The 19,949-nt window shown below is 54.0% G+C and overlaps 8 protein-coding genes across 8 annotated transcripts; 3 read left to right on the forward strand and 5 right to left on the reverse strand.

Annotated features, from left to right (window-relative positions):
* Positions 1–568: 568 nt before the first annotated feature.
* On the reverse strand, positions 569–7,419 carry LOC148307193 (uncharacterized). Its single transcript, XM_088263791.1, has 2 exons — positions 1,958–7,419; positions 569–1,355 (listed from the first exon to the last, which is right to left on the reverse strand). Exons 1-2 carry the CDS (start codon positions 7,417–7,419, stop codon positions 689–691), a joined length of 6,129 nt encoding a protein of 2,042 aa, XP_088119917.1. The 3' UTR covers positions 569–688.
* Positions 7,420–10,573: 3,154 nt separating this feature from the next.
* On the reverse strand, positions 10,574–10,976 carry LOC148307194 (histone H2B). Its single transcript, XM_088263749.1, has one exon. It carries the CDS (start codon positions 10,946–10,948, stop codon positions 10,574–10,576), a length of 375 nt encoding a protein of 124 aa, XP_088119875.1. The 5' UTR covers positions 10,949–10,976.
* On the forward strand, positions 10,968–11,805 carry LOC148307195 (histone H2A). The gene has a single exon (XM_088263747.1). It carries the CDS (start codon positions 11,318–11,320, stop codon positions 11,690–11,692), a length of 375 nt encoding a protein of 124 aa, XP_088119873.1. The 5' UTR covers positions 10,968–11,317; the 3' UTR covers positions 11,693–11,805.
* Positions 11,806–12,607: 802 nt separating this feature from the next.
* On the reverse strand, positions 12,608–13,108 carry LOC148307196 (histone H3). The gene has a single exon (XM_088263826.1). It carries the CDS (start codon positions 13,016–13,018, stop codon positions 12,608–12,610), a length of 411 nt encoding a protein of 136 aa, XP_088119952.1. The 5' UTR covers positions 13,019–13,108.
* A 432-nt stretch (positions 13,109–13,540) lies between these two features.
* On the forward strand, positions 13,541–14,245 carry LOC148307197 (histone H4). Its single transcript, XM_088263750.1, has one exon. It carries the CDS (start codon positions 13,622–13,624, stop codon positions 13,931–13,933), a length of 312 nt encoding a protein of 103 aa, XP_088119876.1. The 5' UTR covers positions 13,541–13,621; the 3' UTR covers positions 13,934–14,245.
* A 758-nt stretch (positions 14,246–15,003) lies between these two features.
* LOC148307198 (uncharacterized) lies at positions 15,004–16,870 on the reverse strand. Its single transcript, XM_088263773.1, has one exon. It carries the CDS (start codon positions 15,815–15,817, stop codon positions 15,110–15,112), a length of 708 nt encoding a protein of 235 aa, XP_088119899.1. The 5' UTR covers positions 15,818–16,870; the 3' UTR covers positions 15,004–15,109.
* Positions 16,871–18,179: 1,309 nt separating this feature from the next.
* Positions 18,180–18,582, reverse strand: LOC148307199 (histone H2B). The gene has a single exon (XM_088263752.1). The coding sequence runs from the start codon at positions 18,552–18,554 to the stop codon at positions 18,180–18,182; it is 375 nt and encodes a 124-aa protein (XP_088119878.1). The 5' UTR covers positions 18,555–18,582.
* LOC148307200 (histone H2A) lies at positions 18,574–19,437 on the forward strand. The gene has a single exon (XM_088263751.1). The coding sequence runs from the start codon at positions 18,924–18,926 to the stop codon at positions 19,296–19,298; it is 375 nt and encodes a 124-aa protein (XP_088119877.1). The 5' UTR covers positions 18,574–18,923; the 3' UTR covers positions 19,299–19,437.
* The last annotated feature ends 512 nt before the right edge of the window (positions 19,438–19,949 follow it).

Here is a 19,949-nt window from a genome sequence, read left to right on the forward strand (position 1 = left end):
AATGAGAGTGACAGCAAAAGGGTGACAGCTGTTTCGCCTGGAAACGGTGACAGCTGTTACGACCAGAGAGAACTCAAACTTAGTTTACTTACTTATACAATGTATGTATATTGTGGGCGTAAGTAACGTCGCTAATCACTCTCGAGTGAAAGATTCCAGGCCGGAAACAATCACGTGTCGTGGGAGTGTACGCGTATACAAGGAGAGAGAGATTAATAGTAGGTCATCCCATATTCACGTGACAACGATCCGACTACGCGTGATCCGGATGCGTTTGTGTGAATAGTTTTGCAGGTGGCGCGCGCGGCGTTGCCTTTTCTTTCAAAAACTGTTGTACTTTGTATCGATATATATTATATTTTATATTATGACGCAACGTCCGCTGACTAATGACTGTCGAGCGAAATATTCTAGGCCGGAGTGTGAACGCTCGTGTGGCATGGGAGTGCATGTAGTTCGTATATGGTATACGAGAGATATTTAATAAATCATCCCATTTCGATGAAAATAAATAATAATGAAAATTCACGAAAGTCACGAAAGACGACTGAGCGTGTTCCGAATAGGTGTGTGTGTGAATCGTTTGGTAGCCCTGACAAGGGCTTTTTGACTCTTCTGCGTGATCTGTGCAATATGACAATATGCAACGGCGGCTGCTGCGGCGACGACGACAAAGACGACTCCACCCCTACTTCTTCGGGGCGGCCTTCTTTGCCGCGGGCTTGGCCTTCGGGGCGGCGGCCTTCTTGGGCTTCGGCGCCTTGGGCTTCTTGGTGGGCGGCTTGGCGGTCTTCTTCGCCTTGGTCGGGCTCTTCGCCTTGGCGGGGGCGGCCTTCTTCGCGGCCGCCTTCTTGGCTGCCGGGGAGGCGGCGGCCTTCTTCGCCTTGGCGGGAGCCGCGGCCGCCTTCTTGGCGGGCTTCTTCTTCGCGGCGGCGGCGGCGGCGGATGACTTCTCCGCGGCCGGCTTCTTCTCCTTGGCGGGGGCGGCGCGCTTCTTGGAAGCGGCGGACGCGGCGGGCTTGCTCTTCTTCTTGGCCCCGCCGGCCGACGCCTTCGCCTTGCTCGCCTCCAGCTTGAACGAACCGGACGCTCCCTTGCCCTTCGTCTGCACCAGGGCGCCGGATTCGACGGCCCCCTTGAGGTACTTCTTGATGAACGGGGCCAGCTTGTCCGCGTCGACCTTGTAGTTGGCCGAGATGTACTTCTTGATGGCCTGCAGGGAGGAGCCGCCGCGCTCCTTCAGCTCCTTGATGGCTGTGGGGCGCCAAACCTCACACTTTAGACTGTTGATAGGTGCGGTGTGACTTCTGCAGCGCTTCGCTTCTGGGGGCGTAAGTCCCAGAAGTTCTGAAGTCCTGCGGCGAGAGGTGAGAATATTTACTAGTAAATATTCTATCAAAATCCGATTCCGATGCGTAGGTCGAGGTGTGTACTGGTTCGTAGTCCGTGGTCGTAGCGATGAGTCAAGTCCAGGGGGGAGAATCCAGTAGAGTAGCGAAGGGTAGAGCGAGCGGAGAAATAAAACACCAAGTTCAGTCGTCCAGGATGGAATGATTTATTTTACAAAGGATACATACATTTATACCCATACGGAGCTAATCTGCCGGGCTAGTCCCCCTATTGCCTACGTGCGCGGCCCCCACCACTTTTCTGCTGGGTTCCCGTTGGCCCCAGCGTAAGTAGTGGGAGCCACGCCCCCTTTCCCCGCTCAGTCTGGCGGGTTTCAATATGGGGACAGCTGCTCGGACAGAGTCGCTCCGTTTTATTATCACAATACAAAATATACTAAATATATCCTAAAATGTGGTCCTTTTTCGGACCTTATTTCGTCTGGTCCGTTACACTCCCCCCGATGCCGCGTCGCGAAGTCGTCGGGGCATCTTTTTCTTCTGCAGGACCATCAGCGGGGGGATCACTCCGCAGCAGTGGGATGAGTCGTACAGCGGGGCGCACGTACTCTCCGGTTGCCGTGGTAACTCGCGCCGTCCGGACCTGGCCATCCGCTGCAAGGCGCGTTCCCGTTATTCTTCCCTTGGGCCAGTGGTTGCGCGGTGAGGCTGGGTCGGCGATGACGACCACGTCGCCGACCTGTAGTGGTTCCGCCCGCTCGAGCCACTTCCGCCTCTGCGCCATCGTTGGGAGGAACTCGCCCAGCCAGCGTCTCCAAAATTTATCTGCTAGCTGCTGGGCTATCCTCCACTGCTTCCTTAGACACACCGTCTCGGCGTCCTTCGGGTAGAAGGCTAGGTGTGCTCGTTCGCCTGCAGATCCGATCAGAAAGTGGTTCGGCGTCAGCGGGGTCTCATCTTTTGGGTCCACTGACACATGACTCAGTGGACGGCTATTCACGCTGAACTCCGCTTCCGCGAACGCTGTCTGCAATGTTTCTTCCCTCGGGGCCTGTTCCCGAAGTACGGCCGTTAGTGCCACTTTCACTGAGCGCACTAACCGCTCCCATGCACCACCCATATGTGGTGAGGACGGTGGAATGAATTCCCACCGTATCTGCATGTTGGCCAGTTCTGCATGTAGTCTGGAGTTGGCGTGGAGGTCCGCTATTGCCTCCCGCATCTCTTTATCGGCGCCGTGGAAGTTCGTACCGTTGTCGGAGTGTATCACCCTCGGCTGGCCCCTTCTGGCGGTCATCCTCCTTATGGCCTGGATAGCCGCGTCACTCGTCAGGGACGATGCCAGCTCGAGGTGCACCGCTCTCGTTGTCATGCACGTGAACAACACTCCGTACCTTTTCTCCCGGCGCCGCCCAATTGTTACCCACATCGGACCAAAATAGTCGAGCCCGCAATGTGTGAATGCTCTCATGTGGCTGGCGACTCTCGCCGGCGGTATCTGTCCCATCTGCGGGATGTTGGCCCGCCCTCGGCGCAATTTGCATGTCACGCACTTATGACCAATGCTTCTCAGGACTCTCCTCAGCTTTATGACGTAGAAGTTTTGCCGAACGTCGCTGAGGACTCTCTCTATCCCAGGGTGTCCTGCCCTCTTGTGATAGTCCTCCAAAAGGAGTTTTGTGTAGTAGTGGGTGCCGTCCAGAATTACCGGCACCCTCTGGCCTTCTGTGGCCCCTATGTATTGAAGACGCGTTCCCATTTTGATCACGTCCCGCTCGTCCATGTGGGGAACCAATTTGTAGAGGCGGCTGCGCGCCGGCAGCCGCTCCCCCCGTGCCAGGCTGTCCCTGTCGCCGCCGAACGCGTCCGCTTGCGACTGACGTACCCACCGGAGCTCAGCATTTTCCAGCTCCTCGGCCGTCAGTTCGCCTACTTCGCGGACGTCTCCTTGTCGGCGGCTCTTCCTTATGAAACGTAGCATCCATGCTGTCGCTCGTATCAGCCGGCTCCATGACGAGAATCTCTGAGGTACCGGCAGTGCCTCGTTTCCCGCGACGGACATCATCAAGACGTCCGCCTTTTTCTCTAATATCTTGTCGTCAGGTGTGTGGGTCGGTTCTCTTTCCCGAGGCCAGCAATCCTCTTCCTGGTTTAGGAACGTCGGGCCCCGGAACCACGTTCCTTCGGGCGACAAGTCGATGGGCGGACCGTCCCTCGTGCCGATGTCCGCCGGGTTTAATTGGGTCGGAACCCATCTCCACTCCGTGGCATTCGTTAGCTCGTCGATCTCCCCGAGTCTATTCGCCACGAAAGTGGAGAATCTTCGCGGCTCCGACCTTATCCAACATAGGACTGTCGTGGAATCAGTCCAGTAAAACGTTTTTTGCACGGCGCACTGGGTCTCGCGCCTGATGGTGGCCGCCAATCTGGCCGCCATGAGCGCACCCTGTAGTTCGAGCCGTGGAATGGACACCACCTTCAGTGGTGTCACTTTGCACTTACTACTTATGAAGGTAGTCTTGTGCCCCTCATTGGTGCATTCGGTCATGTATGCCACTGCGCAGCACGCCGTTTCGGATGCGTCGCTGAACAGATGCAATTTTCTACTGTTCCGTCGGTCGACGACCGAGCATCTGGGTATCGCGCAATTCACCCCTTTGACTTGCGCGACCCAATTTTGCCACCTCGCTTTGTGGTCTTCCCGTATCCGCTCATCCCAGTTGGTGTGTGCCCTCCACACATCCTGCAAGAGTATCTTCGAGCGGATAATCAGGCATCCGAGGAAGCCGACAGGATCGAAGATCCGCATCACCGCGCTCAGCAATCCCCTTTTTGTGGGCCAATCCTCTTCATTTTGGCTGAGCGGGTCTTCAAACTGGTACACGAATACGTCCGCGGTCGGCTTCCATGCTATACCTAGCACCCTCCCGGTGTATTCGCCACTGATATCCGTTGTTGTGTGGGCTTCTTTGATGCTTATAGGTGTGGCTGACGCGGCGCGCGCTTCCTTCGGCACTGAACGGAGAACCCCGTGTCCGTTACTCGCCCAATTCATCAGGCGGAAGCCGCCCCTCCGGAGCACCTCGGATACTTCCCGGACCATCTTCTCTGCGGTAGCGGCATCTTCCACCGCGTCCAAGTAGTCGTCCATGTAGAATTTCGACTTGCACGCCGCTACCGCTTCCGGGAACTCCTTCTGGCTCCTGTCAGCCACTGCATTGCGCACGTACTGCGCGCTGCTCGGTGAGCACGCGGCTCCAAACGTCATCGACGTCATCTTGAATGTTCGTGGTGCCTCCTCGGGCCTCTTTCTCCACAAATAGAGTTGCGAGCGTTGATCCTCTTCCCTTATTTTTATTTGGAGGAACATTTCGCATATATCTGCCGCGAGCGCTATTTTTCCCTCTCGGAACCGGAAAATGTTGCCCAATAGCGAAGACAACAGATCCGGTCCCGCCATTAATTTGTCGTTGAGGGACGTGCCTTTGTATTGGCTCGCGGCGTCGAAAACCACCCTAATCTTGGTGGGTTTTTTAGGGTTTACCACCGCAAAGTGCGGCAAGTACCACTGCCTGGGTACTCTAACAGCCGCTTCACTTGCGGGAACCTCCGTAGCGTACCCTTTCTGAAGGTATGCTTCCATCTTTTCATGATAGGCTGCGGCAAGCTCTTTATTTCCTCTTAGCTTCCGTTCTACGCCTTCTAGGCGGCTCAAAGCGTGTTGCCTGTTATCGGGCAACCACACGCCTTCTTCTTTCCACAGCAGTCCCGTCTCCCAATGGCCATCTGGTAGGGGTCTCGATGTGGCTTGCATAATTGCTCGCGCGCGCGTCATTTGCCTATCTTCACGCACGGCGCCAGTTACTCCTAAGGAGTCCACTGCGAAGTTCGATTTCACCAATTCTTCGATCTTCTTGCAGCATCCATCGTGGCGTCCTTCGGCGGTCGGGTTCGGCACCACCGAACCGCAATCTCGGCCGCTCTCGCTGGCGGCCCGACTCGACACCGTATCACTTCGCTCGCGGGGATTTTGCCTTTCACTTGTAACCGCGAGCGCCAATTTTTCGCCTTCCGGTGGACCGGCGACCTTTCCATGGGCTACCCAGCCCAGCAATGTCCTGGATCGCATAATCTCTTCGTCGTCGATGGTGACTTCTCGCGACACGATTATATGCGCATTGTCTTGACCGATTATCATCTTCGGTTTCACGTTTTTTACGATGTTCTCGTTGGAAATCCGCTCGATTTCCGTCCGTATACACGGCGCGTGTGGTAAATTTAAATTCCGTACGGTATTTGCACCGATAGCGTACGAGATTTCGCTATTTCCCTTGATCATCACTTGCACGCGTCGAGTGTCCGCGGGTTCCCTGCTTCCATTTATCCCGCGGATCGAGATCGTACCGCGGCGCCCGCGGGCGCCGACCCGATTGGCTATGTCATCGTCTATTAAGGTAATTGTAGAGCCTTCATCTAATATGGCGTCGATCACTACACGACCCTTAGGCCCACTGATTTCCACTGGCATCACCTTTAATAGCACTAAATCCTTTGTTGCCATTACCCCTACGAACGCGTCGTTCGTAGGATTTCCGCCGGCGTAACTCAAACCACCGGCGGCGCTTGATTCTTGCGAAGCCTCGTGTAGGAGTTTATGGTGAGAGGCTGTACATGAGCCGACACCACACTTCACGTTACTCCTACACTGGGGCACGCGATGTCTACCGTCCAGGCATCGGTAGCACAGCCCCTTCTCTCTCGCAAATTCCCTCCGAGCCGCTGTCTCCATTTGAGCGAACTCGGAGCAAGCGTTTATCTTGTGTCCCCCGCGGCGGCACTTAGCGCACTTCTTTTCCGCGAACGGACGCGATTCCGTTATGAACACCGTTTCCTTTCCACGCGTAGATTTCACCGCCTTCACCGGTTCCAAAGCGCCACACTCCGCGGCATTGTCCGCGAATCCCATCATCCAGTCTGCAAAGTCGGCAATCTTTGGTATCGCTTTTACACTTGCGCGATCGCGGACCCACATGGCGCGGAGCACCGGCCCGAGCTTCGACACAAGCTCACCGAGGGCGCCCGGCATTTCTACGTATCTACTTTTCGCGTTCGCGATCGTCACTTTCACATTTCTGACCGTCAGTGCATAGTCCACTATCTGGTCCATAGATGAATCGTTTGTCAATCGCGGAAACTTTCTCACTTGTTCAAACACTGCGTTTACCAACACTTCGGGCCGACCGAACTGCTTTTCGAGGGCGGCCATTATCTCTGCGACGTTCTTGGATTTCACCATCAATGCTTCGACTGCATCCCGGGCGCGCCCCTTCAGCGCGATCCGTAGGCGAAGCAAATTCTCGGGGTCTGAGAATCCACATAATTCCGTAGAATCCAAGAAGTAGTCGTAGAATGACGGCCAGTCAACTGGGTTGCCGGCAAACTCCGGCAGCGCCTTTCCCGCACTCTGGCGCGCAAACATAGCGCTGATGCGGGGGTCCTCGTCCTTTCTTGTTCGGTCCCTTTCACGGCGCACCGTCGAGTCATCGTGTGTACCCGTGCGCGGTTCTGCACGGCCATGTTGCTCGACCCATCTCTTTGTAGTGCGGCGTGTAGTGTCTTCATTGGCCGCCGCATCCATATCCTCTGCGGCGGAGCGCACGCTCAAGGCGCGCGGTTGTGCATCATCCTGCCGAGATGCACCCGTGATTCCATTCTGCGACGTCTCCGAGGGGGCCCGCGCTCCATACTGCGCGGGATGCGGTTGCCGCGACGTCCCCGGGCCAGCCTGCGCTCCACTTTGCGCGGGCTCCGGCTGTGTCGTCGCTTTCACCGTCAAGAGAGCCATCAGCTGGCTCATCTGCTTCCGATGTTCTTCTCTTTCGCGCCGCATTTCAGCTCGCAGGTTCCGAATGGTGTCTTCGGTTCCTTTGGAGCTTTCGTGAGAGCGCGTCTCTCCATGCAGCGTGTTGTCCGCTTCCGAATCCACATCCGAAGCGGGGGCCTCGGGCTCCGAGGCGGGTCTCAGTGGCTGCTCCTCGGCGTTCCTCCCAGAGCGTAGGGAGGCCGGCATCGTAGTAGCGCAGGATCAGGGTGGGCCAGCTTGTAGAAGATCACGATCCGGCTCGAAGGACCAAAAATGTGGGGCGCCAAACCTCACACTTTAGACTGTTGATAGGTGCGGTGTGACTTCTGCAGCGCTTCGCTTCTGGGGGCGTAAGTCCCAGAAGTTCTGAAGTCCTGCGGCGAGAGGTGAGAATATTTACTAGTAAATATTCTATCAAAATCCGATTCCGATGCGTAGGTCGAGGTGTGTACTGGTTCGTAGTCCGTGGTCGTAGCGATGAGTCAAGTCCAGGGGGGAGAATCCAGTAGAGTAGCGAAGGGTAGAGCGAGCGGAGAAATAAAACACCAAGTTCAGTCGTCCAGGATGGAATGATTTATTTTACAAAGGATACATACATTTATACCCATACGGAGCTAATCTGCCGGGCTAGTCCCCCTATTGCCTACGTGCGCGGCCCCCACCACTTTTCTGCTGGGTTCCCGTTGGCCCCAGCGTAAGTAGTGGGAGCCACGCCCCCTTTCCCCGCTCAGTCTGGCGGGTTTCAATATGGGGACAGCTGCTCGGACAGAGTCGCTCCGTTTTATTATCACAATACAAAATATACTAAATATATCCTAAAATGTGGTCCTTTTTCGGACCTTATTTCGTCTGGTCCGTTACAATGGCGTTGTTCACCATCTCGGACGTCTTCGGGTGCGAGGGCTTCGCCTTCGGCTTCTTGGAGGCGGCGGCGGCGGACGCTTTCGCCTTCTTGGCCGGAGTCGCCGGCAGGGGGGAGGCGGCCGCGGGTGCTGCTGTGTCTGCCATCTTGCGAGTCTTGTTGCGTTGCGTTCTGTAGCGAGCGTAGAGCGGTTGCGGGGGGACGATTAGTTCCCGTATTTGTCGTCAGACGGCGCTCGTTCTCGCCTGTCGGTAAAAATTTATACCGTGTCGCGGACGGTCGGTGCGCGCTTGTCGATTTTGCCGATGAAAAGTGTTGTCATTTATGCTTAGGCGGCCGGACGAAAACCGCCCTGGCGGCCGAACGGATCCGCCCGGGGACGCGGAGCGCGGCGGGTCCCGCGGCCGGGAGGTCCCGCCGTCGGCCGGCGGCCGGGTCGGCCGGCCCGGGGGCCGGGCCGCGGCGCGGCGGACGTTTAGAGGCGCAAAAGCTGCAGGGCGGCAGCGTTGGGCGGCCGAAAGCCGGCCGCGAATGCGTCTCCCCGGCGAGCTGGCGGCCCGGGCGCGCGCCGCCCCCGTCGGGCAGGACCCGGCCCCGGGTCCGAGACGTCCGCCGGCCGCGGAGGGCCTCCGGTGGCGGAGCGAGGGCCCCCCGAAGCGGCCGGACGTAACACACGCGAACGCCGACGGACCGCCGGAGAGCGTCCGGGCCGAGAGAGAGACCTGCCTCCGGGTCGGGAGCGAATATTATCTAGTGAATTATAACGATTGATCGATCTACTAACGGCTATCGTAGGATTACATGTCGAACGAGTGAGACGCGAAAAGATAGAAGAAAAGAATAGAATTAAAAAAAAAAAAAAATACATTAATATAATAACGATCCGTCGTTTGCGAGGAATCGTATCACGAATGGGATGGATAGTAGTAGTAGTAGTAGTAGTAGAATCATCGGAAGGCGTAAGTGAAAGAAAGAAGAATAGAAGTTAGAAAAAATATAAATAAAGAAAGGAAAAAGAGGAGTTGGGAGAATGATAGAAGTAGATGAATAGAAAAGAAAGAACGAATAAAACAGACCGATAATAAGTATGAATGATTCCGGTCTACGTGCAAAATGACGCGAGCTCCGCGCGCAGTAGTAGGCTCGTTCTGTAAAAAGTGAAACGTCATCGACTTATAAAAAAAAAAAAAAAAAAAAAAAAAATCGAAATCGGGATGATGATGATATATAATCGGGTGAGATGCGACGATGATGATGATTCGTGTCGCCGTAGCGGTGCGTACGACCGACGATGACGACGATGACGATGATACGCGTGAAGAAGAACAATAATAACAATATGTGATAATAGGAATATGTATTAAATGAAATATGAAAAATAAAAACGTGTATCTACTGTTGAAGATGTGTATGTATGTATGTCGAATGTCGGGGCGAGTTCGGTAGGTGATCGGAAATGGTATTTGTAATGAGAATAGTTGTCAGGTGTATATTAGTATGCATAAAGAATGAAGAAGAAGCGAAGGAAAGGGGGAAAAAAAAAAAAAAAAAAAAATGACTAGGTAAGGTGACATGTCGAAGAGGCCCTCGAGGATATGGCACCGTACGTACGATAGTATGATAGAATCGTACGGCTTCGAGAACCGCAAGGGAGCGGAGTATCCGCACACGATGATAGTACGTAGAAATCATTGATTTTTTTTCACTCTCGCTCTCTCTCTCTATCCTTTCCTGAATTGTATTCATGTTTATATAAATGTACATATCATAATACGCGACGCAAATTTGGGAGTCAAAAAAAAAAAAACATAAAAGAAATGAAAGTGACAGCAAAAGGGTGACAGCTGTTTCGCCTGAAAAGGGTGACAGCTGTTTCGCCCTAAAACTGAAGAAGAAGAAGAAGGTGACAGCTGTTACGACCAGAGAGAACTCAAAAAAAAAATCACAGCAGTTCCGCTCGGGGAAAAAAAAAAAACCAAAAACAAAAAACTGCGAAAGGTGACAGCAATTTTGCAACCGAAACAACGGCCAAATAAAAAGAAGGAGAAAAAAATGTGTATATATATAATATACATGCGTACGTATATGATTTTTTATATAAAAAAAGGACAATTTTGATCGGACGCCCGGCTAATCGTGCGATAGGCAATCGCCGCGCACCGCGGCGCGGCCGGTTGCGCGATCCGTTACGGGGCGCTTATCACTGTTGCGCTTCTCGTTCTATTATCGTAGTTATTATTTACACACACATCTGTCTATAGTATAATATATTTGCAGTAAGTATTTGGATTATTCGTGTGGTGGTCCTGATAAGGACCTTTGTTAATTGCGCTGTATTAGATGGTTTAACGTAGACGACGACGGCGCTGTTGATGTCGATGATTATTATGATGATGACGATGTCGGTGTGTATAGATTACAATATTCGGTGCAGACGAATATCGCGCGTCCGTGTGCGTGTCGCGTCGTGTTTCAACGCGCTGGCGCTGGCGCTGGCGCCTACTTGGAGCTGGTGTACTTGGTGACGGCCTTGGTGCCCTCGCTGACGGCGTGCTTGGCCAGCTCCCCGGGCAGCAGCAGCCTGACGGCGGTCTGGATCTCCCTGCTGGTGATCGTCGACCTCTTGTTGTAGTGGGCGAGACGGGACGCCTCGGCGGCGATGCGCTCGAAGATGTCGTTCACGAAGCTGTTCATGATGCTCATCGCCTTACTGGAGATTCCGGTGTCGGGATGCACCTGCTTGAGCACCTTGTAGATGTAGATGGCGTAGCTCTCCTTCCTCCTGCGCTTCGACTTCTTCTTGTCCCCCTTGGAGATGTTCTTCTGGGCCTTGCCCGACTTCTTGGCTGCCTTTCCGCTCGTCTTGGGCGGCATTGTCTCTTCTTATCTCGGAATAGATGCGGCGTAGAGTGGAGCAGAGGAGTCGCGGTGGACTGTCTGTACTGTGCGGTGTGCGTGGCGCAAACTGAAAAATCGACCGTTTTTGTCACTTCGGTCGGCGCACCCAGCCAGGGCCGCCGGTCGGGCCGTCCGGGCCGGCGGCAGGGGAGGGTCCCCCCGCGGGACCGGTCCCGGCGGCGCTGCGTGCGCTTCGCGGAGGGCGTAAATAAGGTGTGTGCGCCCGTTTTCGCCATTGACTTGACTTGACTCACCTCTCGACGGTCGCAACGTGCGCGCACTCCAGCTCGCACATCCTCGCTTCGCATATCGCAGAGAACCAGTTCAGATCTCCGACCACTCGCCATGTCGGGTCGCGGAAAGGGAGGCAAAGTGAAGGGAAAGGCAAAGTCCCGCTCGAACCGCGCCGGTCTGCAGTTCCCCGTCGGCCGTATCCACAGGCTGCTCAGGAAGGGCAACTACGCCGAGAGGGTCGGCGCCGGTGCGCCCGTGTACCTGGCCGCCGTCATGGAGTACCTGGCCGCCGAGGTGCTGGAGTTGGCCGGCAACGCCGCCAGGGATAACAAGAAGACGAGGATCATCCCCCGTCATCTTCAGTTGGCCATTCGCAACGACGAGGAGCTGAACAAGCTGCTCTCCGGGGTGACCATCGCCCAGGGAGGCGTCCTGCCCAACATCCAGGCCGTGCTCCTGCCCAAGAAGACCGAGAAGAAGGCGTAAGAATGATGATTCTGCGCCCGCTCATCCTCCACTCTTCTCTCTCTACTCCCCGGACTCCTCCGCCCGTTTCATCATCATCTCGCAGAGTAGTGTACACAAAGGTCCTTTTCAGGACCGCCACATGTATTTATTGCCAATCGTTACCCGTTCGCTGATTTTATAACTATTCTCATTATTTATGTACATTTAAGAAATATATCCGAAGCGCGCTAGGACCGTTCCGTCCGTGTGCGCGGACCTGAATTGTGGTATAGTATGGTAGTACCGATATGATATGCTAGAAACACTGATAATGAAATGAATAAAAATCGCAAGTAAATGAATGCGCGATGGGTAAAGCGCCCGGCGCACGCAACTTACGACGCGTGTCAATACGAGATGATCTCGGCGAGTGTTTTTGTTTAGAATTTTCACTCGTGAAATATATGAAATTAATAAGAGTCAAAGCCTGAGTAGGGTCATGATGAGCCGTGTCGCGCTTGGACGTTAGGTAATTAAAACGAAATGCGACATGATCTCAGCGCTGAGACGATAATGAAATTAATAAATCGTACGTTCCGGTACTCTTGCGTGATTTGAATGTTTAAAATTACTATTGATTCGCGAGTAAAATACATATTAATTTATTGGAAGTTATTATTATTATTATTATTATTATATATATTTTTTTTTTTTTTTTACTCAAGTATCGAAATCATACTGCTACGAGTATCAAAATCATACTGCTGGCGAATTCGATTGTGGATGATTAAGGTGTATGCGGTCCTGAAAAGGACCATTTTTATTCGAATCGATCGACCGATCGGAACGGGTCGAGGTGACGGCCGCCCGATACCACTGTACTGCGTGTTAGTCAATCAGACCGATCGACCGACCGACCGAAAATCGTGCCGCGTCTCGTCGCATAGAGCTCGCTTAGGCGCGCTCGCCTCGGATGCGCCTGGCCAGCTGGATGTCCTTGGGCATGATGGTGACGCGCTTGGCGTGGATCGCGCACAGGTTCGTGTCCTCGAAGAGGCCGACCAGGTAGGCCTCGCTCGCCTCCTGCAGGGCCATGACGGCCGAGCTCTGGAAGCGGAGGTCGGTCTTGAAGTCCTGGGCGATCTCGCGCACCAGGCGCTGGAAGGGGAGCTTGCGGATCAGCAGCTCGGTGCTCTTCTGGTAGCGGCGGATCTCCCTGAGCGCGACCGTGCCGGGCCTGTAGCGATGGGGCTTCTTCACGCCGCCGGTGGCCGGGGCGCTCTTGCGGGCCGCCTTCGTGGCCAGCTGCTTCCTGGGCGCCTTGCCCCCGGTGGACTTGCGAGCGGTCTGCTTCGTACGTGCCATGGCTGTAGCTGAGTAGGATTCTTCTCTCTATTCGGAAAAATTTCCCGGGCGCGTCATATTTATCGAAAATACCGTCTCCCCCGTGGGGGGGGATGGGCCGACGCCATTGGCCGATTCGAATATTCCCAACCGCCGGGCGGTCGGGCGGGACGGAGGGGACGGGACGGGACGGGACGGGACGGGACGGGACGGGACGGGACGGGACGGGCTCGACGGTGAAGCGAGACGGGAGATAGAGTGGAGAAACAATCGCATCCTCCCCGGAGAAATGTGCATGCAGAAAAATTACGAAAAACACTCAAAACCTAGCCTGGAATAATGTTATGCATATAACAAACTGAGACATATATTCGCGTGACGCGATACCGAGTCGCGCCGATCCTCTCGCCTCTCGCCCTCGCTGCTCGCGCGCGAGAGTGAGACGGCGCGCGTGTCGTCGTAGCTGTCGGATCGCTCGGCGGCGAGGGGAGACGCGGGCGCACGTCTGGTGCATAAAAGCGGCCCCGGCCGGCGAAAAACGCCACACGAATCCTACACACGCACGGTAGAGCACCGTGCGAGCAGCGACTACTGTAACCGAAAAGAAGACCACACGCAGAGAAGATGACCGGTCGCGGAAAGGGAGGAAAAGGTCTGGGGAAAGGAGGCGCCAAGCGACACAGGAAAGTCCTCCGCGATAACATCCAGGGCATCACGAAGCCGGCCATCCGCCGTCTGGCCCGCCGAGGCGGCGTCAAGCGCATCTCCGGTCTCATCTACGAGGAGACGCGCGGCGTCCTGAAGGTGTTCCTCGAGAACGTGATCAGGGACGCGGTCACCTACACCGAGCACGCCAAGAGGAAGACCGTCACCGCCATGGACGTCGTCTACGCCCTGAAGCGCCAGGGCCGCACCCTGTACGGTTTCGGAGGTTAAGTCGCCGATCTTCGCCGCTCTTCACCGCTCTTCACCGCTCTTCACCGCACCGCACGCAGCGCGAGATACATTCGCCCCGGCCGTCCCGACGCCCGCACGCCACCGCCACCACCGCACCGCGCTGCTACGCGCGATGTGAATGCGATTTGAAAACAAAAAACGGCCCTTCTCAGGGCCAACAACTGCCTGACCGACCCATGTCGTAACCGTTTTTCGCTTTTCGAAATTTAAATAACACAATACAATTACCTACGTGGATGGATAGAGCTTTGCTTTATTTCTTTCTTTTTTCTCTCTCGTACGGCTTCGAGAACCGCAAGGGAGCGGGGTATCCGCACACGATGATAGTGCGTACAAATCATTGATTTTTTTTTCACTCTCGCTCTCTCTCTCTATCCTTTCCTGAATTGTATTCATGTTTATATAAATGTACATATTATAATACGCGACGCAAATTTGGGAGTCTTAATAAAAAAAAACATAAAAGAAATGAGAGTGACAGCAAAAGGGTGACAGCTGTTTCGCCTGGAAACGGTGACAGCTGTTACGACCAGAGAGAACTCAAACTTAGTTTACTTACTTATACAATGTATGTATATTGTGGGCGTAAGTAACGTCGCTAATCACTCTCGAGTGAAAGATTCCAGGCCGGAAACAATCACGTGTCGTGGGAGTGTACGCGTATACAAGGAGAGAGAGATTAATAGTAGGTCATCCCATATTCACGTGACAACGATCCGACTACGCGTGATCCGGATGCGTTTGTGTGAATAGTTTTGCAGGTGGCGCGCGCGGCGTTGCCTTTTCTTTCAAAAACTGTTGTACTTTGTATCGATATATATTATATTTTATATTATGACGCAACGTCCGCTGACTAATGACTGTCGAGCGAAATATTCTAGGCCGGAGTGTGAACGCTCGTGTGGCATGGGAGTGCATGTAGTTCGTATATGGTATACGAGAGATATTTAATAAATCATCCCATTTCGATGAAAATAAATAATAATGAAAATTCACGAAAGTCACGAAAGACGACTGAGCGTGTTCCGAATAGGTGTGTGTGTGAATCGTTTGGTAGCCCTGACAAGGGCTTTTTGACTCTTCTGCGTGATCTGTGCAATATGACAATATGCAACGGCGGCTGCTGCGGCGACGACGACAAAGACGACTCCACCCCTACTTCTTCGGGGCGGCCTTCTTTGCCGCGGGCTTGGCCTTCGGGGCGGCGGCCTTCTTGGGCTTCGGCGCCTTGGGCTTCTTGGTGGGCGGCTTGGCGGTCTTCTTCGCCTTGGTCGGGCTCTTCGCCTTGGCGGGGGCGGCCTTCTTCGCGGCCGCCTTCTTGGCTGCCGGGGAGGCGGCGGCCTTCTTCGCCTTGGCGGGAGCCGCGGCCGCCTTCTTGGCGGGCTTCTTCTTCGCGGCGGCGGCGGCGGCGGATGACTTCTCCGCGGCCGGCTTCTTCTCCTTGGCGGGGGCGGCGCGCTTCTTGGAAGCGGCGGACGCGGCGGGCTTGCTCTTCTTCTTGGCCCCGCCGGCCGACGCCTTCGCCTTGCTCGCCTCCAGCTTGAACGAACCGGACGCTCCCTTGCCCTTCGTCTGCACCAGGGCGCCGGATTCGACGGCCCCCTTGAGGTACTTCTTGATGAACGGGGCCAGCTTGTCCGCGTCGACCTTGTAGTTGGCCGAGATGTACTTCTTGATGGCCTGCAGGGAGGAGCCGCCGCGCTCCTTCAGCTCCTTGATGGCGTTGTTCACCATCTCGGACGTCTTCGGGTGCGAGGGCTTCGCCTTCGGCTTCTTGGAGGCGGCGGCGGCGGACGCTTTCGCCTTCTTGGCCGGAGTCGCCGGCAGGGGGGAGGCGGCCGCGGGTGCTGCTGTGTCTGCCATCTTGCGAGTCTTGTTGCGTTGCGTTCTGTAGCGAGCGTAGAGCGGTTGCGGGGGGACGATTAGTTCCCGTATTTGTCGTCAGACGGCGCTCGTTCTCGCCTGTCGGTAAAAATTTATACCGTGTCGCGGACGGTCGGTGCGCGCTTGTCGATTTTGCCGATGAAAAGTGTTGTCATTTATGCTTAGGCGGCCGGACGAAAACCGCCCTGGCGGCCGAACGGATCCGCCCGGGGACGCGGAGCGCGGCGGGTCCCGCGGCCGGGAGGTCCCGCCGTCGGCCGGCGGCCGGGTCGGCCGGCCCGGGGGCCGGGCCGCGGCGCGGCGGACGTTTAGAGGCGCAAAAGCTGCAGGGCGGCAGCGTTGGGCGGCCGAAAGCCGGCCGCGAATGCGTCTCCCCGGCGAGCTGGCGGCCCGGGCGCGCGCCGCCCCCGTCGGGCAGGACCCGGCCCCGGGTCCGAGACGTCCGCCGGCCGCGGAGGGCCTCCGGTGGCGGAGCGAGGGCCCCCCCGAAGCGGCCGGACGTAACACACGCGAACGCCGACGGACCGCCGGAGAGCGTCCGGGCCGAGAGAGAGACCTGCCTCCGGGTCGGGAGCGAATATTATCTAGTGAATTATAACGATTGATCGATCTACTAACGGCTATCGTAGGATTACATGTCGAACGAGTGAGACGCGAAAAGATAGAAGAAAAGAATAGAATTAAAAAAAAAAAAAAATACATTAATATAATAACGATCCGTCGTTTGCGAGGAATCGTATCACGAATGGGATGGATAGTAGTAGTAGTAGTAGTAGTAGAATCATCGGAAGGCGTAAGTGAAAGAAAGAAGAATAGAAGTTAGAAAAAATATAAATAAAGAAAGGAAAAAGAGGAGTTGGGAGAATGATAGAAGTAGATGAATAGAAAAGAAAGAACGAATAAAACAGACCGATAATAAGTATGAATGATTCCGGTCTACGTGCAAAATGACGCGAGCTCCGCGCGCAGTAGTAGGCTCGTTCTGTAAAAAGTGAAACGTCATCGACTTATAAAAAAAAAAAAAAAAAAAAAAAAAATCGAAATCGGGATGATGATGATATATAATCGGGTGAGATGCGACGATGATGATGATTCGTGTCGCCGTAGCGGTGCGTACGACCGACGATGACGACGATGACGATGATACGCGTGAAGAAGAACAATAATAACAATATGTGATAATAGGAATATGTATTAAATGAAATATGAAAAATAAAAACGTGTATCTACTGTTGAAGATGTGTATGTATGTATGTCGAATGTCGGGGCGAGTTCGGTAGGTGATCGGAAATGGTATTTGTAATGAGAATAGTTGTCAGGTGTATATTAGTATGCATAAAGAATGAAGAAGAAGCGAAGGAAAGGGGGAAAAAAAAAAAAAAAAAAAAATGACTAGGTAAGGTGACATGTCGAAGAGGCCCTCGAGGATATGGCACCGTACGTACGATAGTATGATAGAATCGTACGGCTTCGAGAACCGCAAGGGAGCGGAGTATCCGCACACGATGATAGTACGTAGAAATCATTGATTTTTTTTCACTCTCGCTCTCTCTCTCTATCCTTTCCTGAATTGTATTCATGTTTATATAAATGTACATATCATAATACGCGACGCAAATTTGGGAGTCAAAAAAAAAAAAACATAAAAGAAATGAAAGTGACAGCAAAAGGGTGACAGCTGTTTCGCCTGAAAAGGGTGACAGCTGTTTCGCCCTAAAACTGAAGAAGAAGAAGAAGGTGACAGCTGTTACGACCAGAGAGAACTCAAAAAAAAATCACAGCAGTTCCGCTCGGGGAAAAAAAAAAAACCAAAAACAAAAAACTGCGAAAGGTGACAGCAATTTTGCAACCGAAACAACGGCCAAATAAAAAGAAGGAGAAAAAAATGTGTATATATATAATATACATGCGTACGTATATGATTTTTTATATAAAAAAAGGACAATTTTGATCGGACGCCCGGCTAATCGTGCGATAGGCAATCGCCGCGCACCGCGGCGCGGCCGGTTGCGCGATCCGTTACGGGGCGCTTATCACTGTTGCGCTTCTCGTTCTATTATCGTAGTTATTATTTACACACACATCTGTCTATAGTATAATATATTTGCAGTAAGTATTTGGATTATTCGTGTGGTGGTCCTGATAAGGACCTTTGTTAATTGCGCTGTATTAGATGGTTTAACGTAGACGACGACGGCGCTGTTGATGTCGATGATTATTATGATGATGACGATGATGACGATGTCGGTGTGTATAGATTACAATATTCGGTGCAGACGAATATCGCGCGTCCGTGTGCGTGTCGCGTCGTGTTTCAACGCGCTGGCGCTGGCGCTGGCGCCTACTTGGAGCTGGTGTACTTGGTGACGGCCTTGGTGCCCTCGCTGACGGCGTGCTTGGCCAGCTCCCCGGGCAGCAGCAGCCTGACGGCGGTCTGGATCTCCCTGCTGGTGATCGTCGACCTCTTGTTGTAGTGGGCGAGACGGGACGCCTCGGCGGCGATGCGCTCGAAGATGTCGTTCACGAAGCTGTTCATGATGCTCATCGCCTTACTGGAGATTCCGGTGTCGGGATGCACCTGCTTGAGCACCTTGTAGATGTAGATGGCGTAGCTCTCCTTCCTCCTGCGCTTCGACTTCTTCTTGTCCCCCTTGGAGATGTTCTTCTGGGCCTTGCCCGACTTCTTGGCTGCCTTTCCGCTCGTCTTGGGCGGCATTGTCTCTTCTTATCTCGGAATAGATGCGGCGTAGAGTGGAGCAGAGGAGTCGCGGTGGACTGTCTGTACTGTGCGGTGTGCGTGGCGCAAACTGAAAAATCGACCGTTTTTGTCACTTCGGTCGGCGCACCCAGCCAGGGCCGCCGGTCGGGCCGTCCGGGCCGGCGGCAGGGGAGGGTCCCCCCGCGGGACCGGTCCCGGCGGCGCTGCGTGCGCTTCGCGGAGGGCGTAAATAAGGTGTGTGCGCCCGTTTTCGCCATTGACTTGACTTGACTCACCTCTCGACGGTCGCAACGTGCGCGCACTCCAGCTCGCACATCCTCGCTTCGCATATCGCAGAGAACCAGTTCAGATCTCCGACCACTCGCCATGTCGGGTCGCGGAAAGGGAGGCAAAGTGAAGGGAAAGGCAAAGTCCCGCTCGAACCGCGCCGGTCTGCAGTTCCCCGTCGGCCGTATCCACAGGCTGCTCAGGAAGGGCAACTACGCCGAGAGGGTCGGCGCCGGTGCGCCCGTGTACCTGGCCGCCGTCATGGAGTACCTGGCCGCCGAGGTGCTGGAGTTGGCCGGCAACGCCGCCAGGGATAACAAGAAGACGAGGATCATCCCCCGTCATCTTCAGTTGGCCATTCGCAACGACGAGGAGCTGAACAAGCTGCTCTCCGGGGTGACCATCGCCCAGGGAGGCGTCCTGCCCAACATCCAGGCCGTGCTCCTGCCCAAGAAGACCGAGAAGAAGGCGTAAGAATGATGATTCTGCGCCCGCTCATCCTCCACTCTTCTCTCTCTACTCCCCGGACTCCTCCGCCCGTTTCATCATCATCTCGCAGAGTAGTGTACACAAAGGTCCTTTTCAGGACCGCCACATGTATTTATTGCCAATCGTTACCCGTTCGCTGATTTTATAACTATTCTCATTATTTATGTACATTTAAGAAATATATCCGAAGCGCGCTAGGACCGTTCCGTCCGTGTGCGCGGACCTGAATTGTGGTATAGTATGGTAGTACCGATATGATATGCTAGAAACACTGATAATGAAATGAATAAAAATCGCAAGTAAATGAATGCGCGATGGGTAAAGCGCCCGGCGCACGCAACTTACGACGCGTGTCAATACGAGATGATCTCGGCGAGTGTTTTTGTTTAGAATTTTCACTCGTGAAATATATGAAATTAATAAGAGTCAAAGCCTGAGTAGGGTCATGATGAGCCGTGTCGCGCTTGGACGTTAGGTAATTAAAACGAAATGCGACATGATCTCAGCGCTGAGACGATAATGAAATTAATAAATCGTACGTTCCGGTACTCTTGCGTGATTTGAATGTTTAAAATTACTATTGATTCGCGAGTAAAATACATATTAATTTATTGGAAGTTATTATTATTATTATTA

This window comes from Brachycentrus maculatus, unplaced genomic scaffold, assembly GCF_059751285.1.
Source record: "Brachycentrus maculatus isolate JH-2025_06_01 unplaced genomic scaffold, ASM5975128v1 h1tg000203l, whole genome shotgun sequence".
NCBI lineage: Eukaryota > Metazoa > Arthropoda > Insecta > Trichoptera > Brachycentridae > Brachycentrus > Brachycentrus maculatus.

Coding starts and splice junctions, on each gene's coding strand:
- LOC148307195 (XM_088263747.1), top strand. CDS start 11,318: ATGTCGGGTCGCGGAAAGGGAGGCAAAGTGAAGGGAAAGGCAAAGTCC.
- LOC148307198 (XM_088263773.1), bottom strand. CDS start 15,817: ATGGCAGACACAGCAGCACCCGCGGCCGCCTCCCCCCTGCCGGCGACT.
- LOC148307196 (XM_088263826.1), bottom strand. CDS start 13,018: ATGGCACGTACGAAGCAGACCGCTCGCAAGTCCACCGGGGGCAAGGCG.
- LOC148307197 (XM_088263750.1), top strand. CDS start 13,622: ATGACCGGTCGCGGAAAGGGAGGAAAAGGTCTGGGGAAAGGAGGCGCC.
- LOC148307194 (XM_088263749.1), bottom strand. CDS start 10,948: ATGCCGCCCAAGACGAGCGGAAAGGCAGCCAAGAAGTCGGGCAAGGCC.
- LOC148307200 (XM_088263751.1), top strand. CDS start 18,924: ATGTCGGGTCGCGGAAAGGGAGGCAAAGTGAAGGGAAAGGCAAAGTCC.
- LOC148307199 (XM_088263752.1), bottom strand. CDS start 18,554: ATGCCGCCCAAGACGAGCGGAAAGGCAGCCAAGAAGTCGGGCAAGGCC.
- LOC148307193 (XM_088263791.1), bottom strand. CDS start 7,419: ATGCCGGCCTCCCTACGCTCTGGGAGGAACGCCGAGGAGCAGCCACTG. Junction 1,356..1,957: donor GTTACCACGGCAACCGGAGA/GTACGTGCGCCC, acceptor CTCTCGCCGCAG/GACTTCAGAACTTCTGGGAC.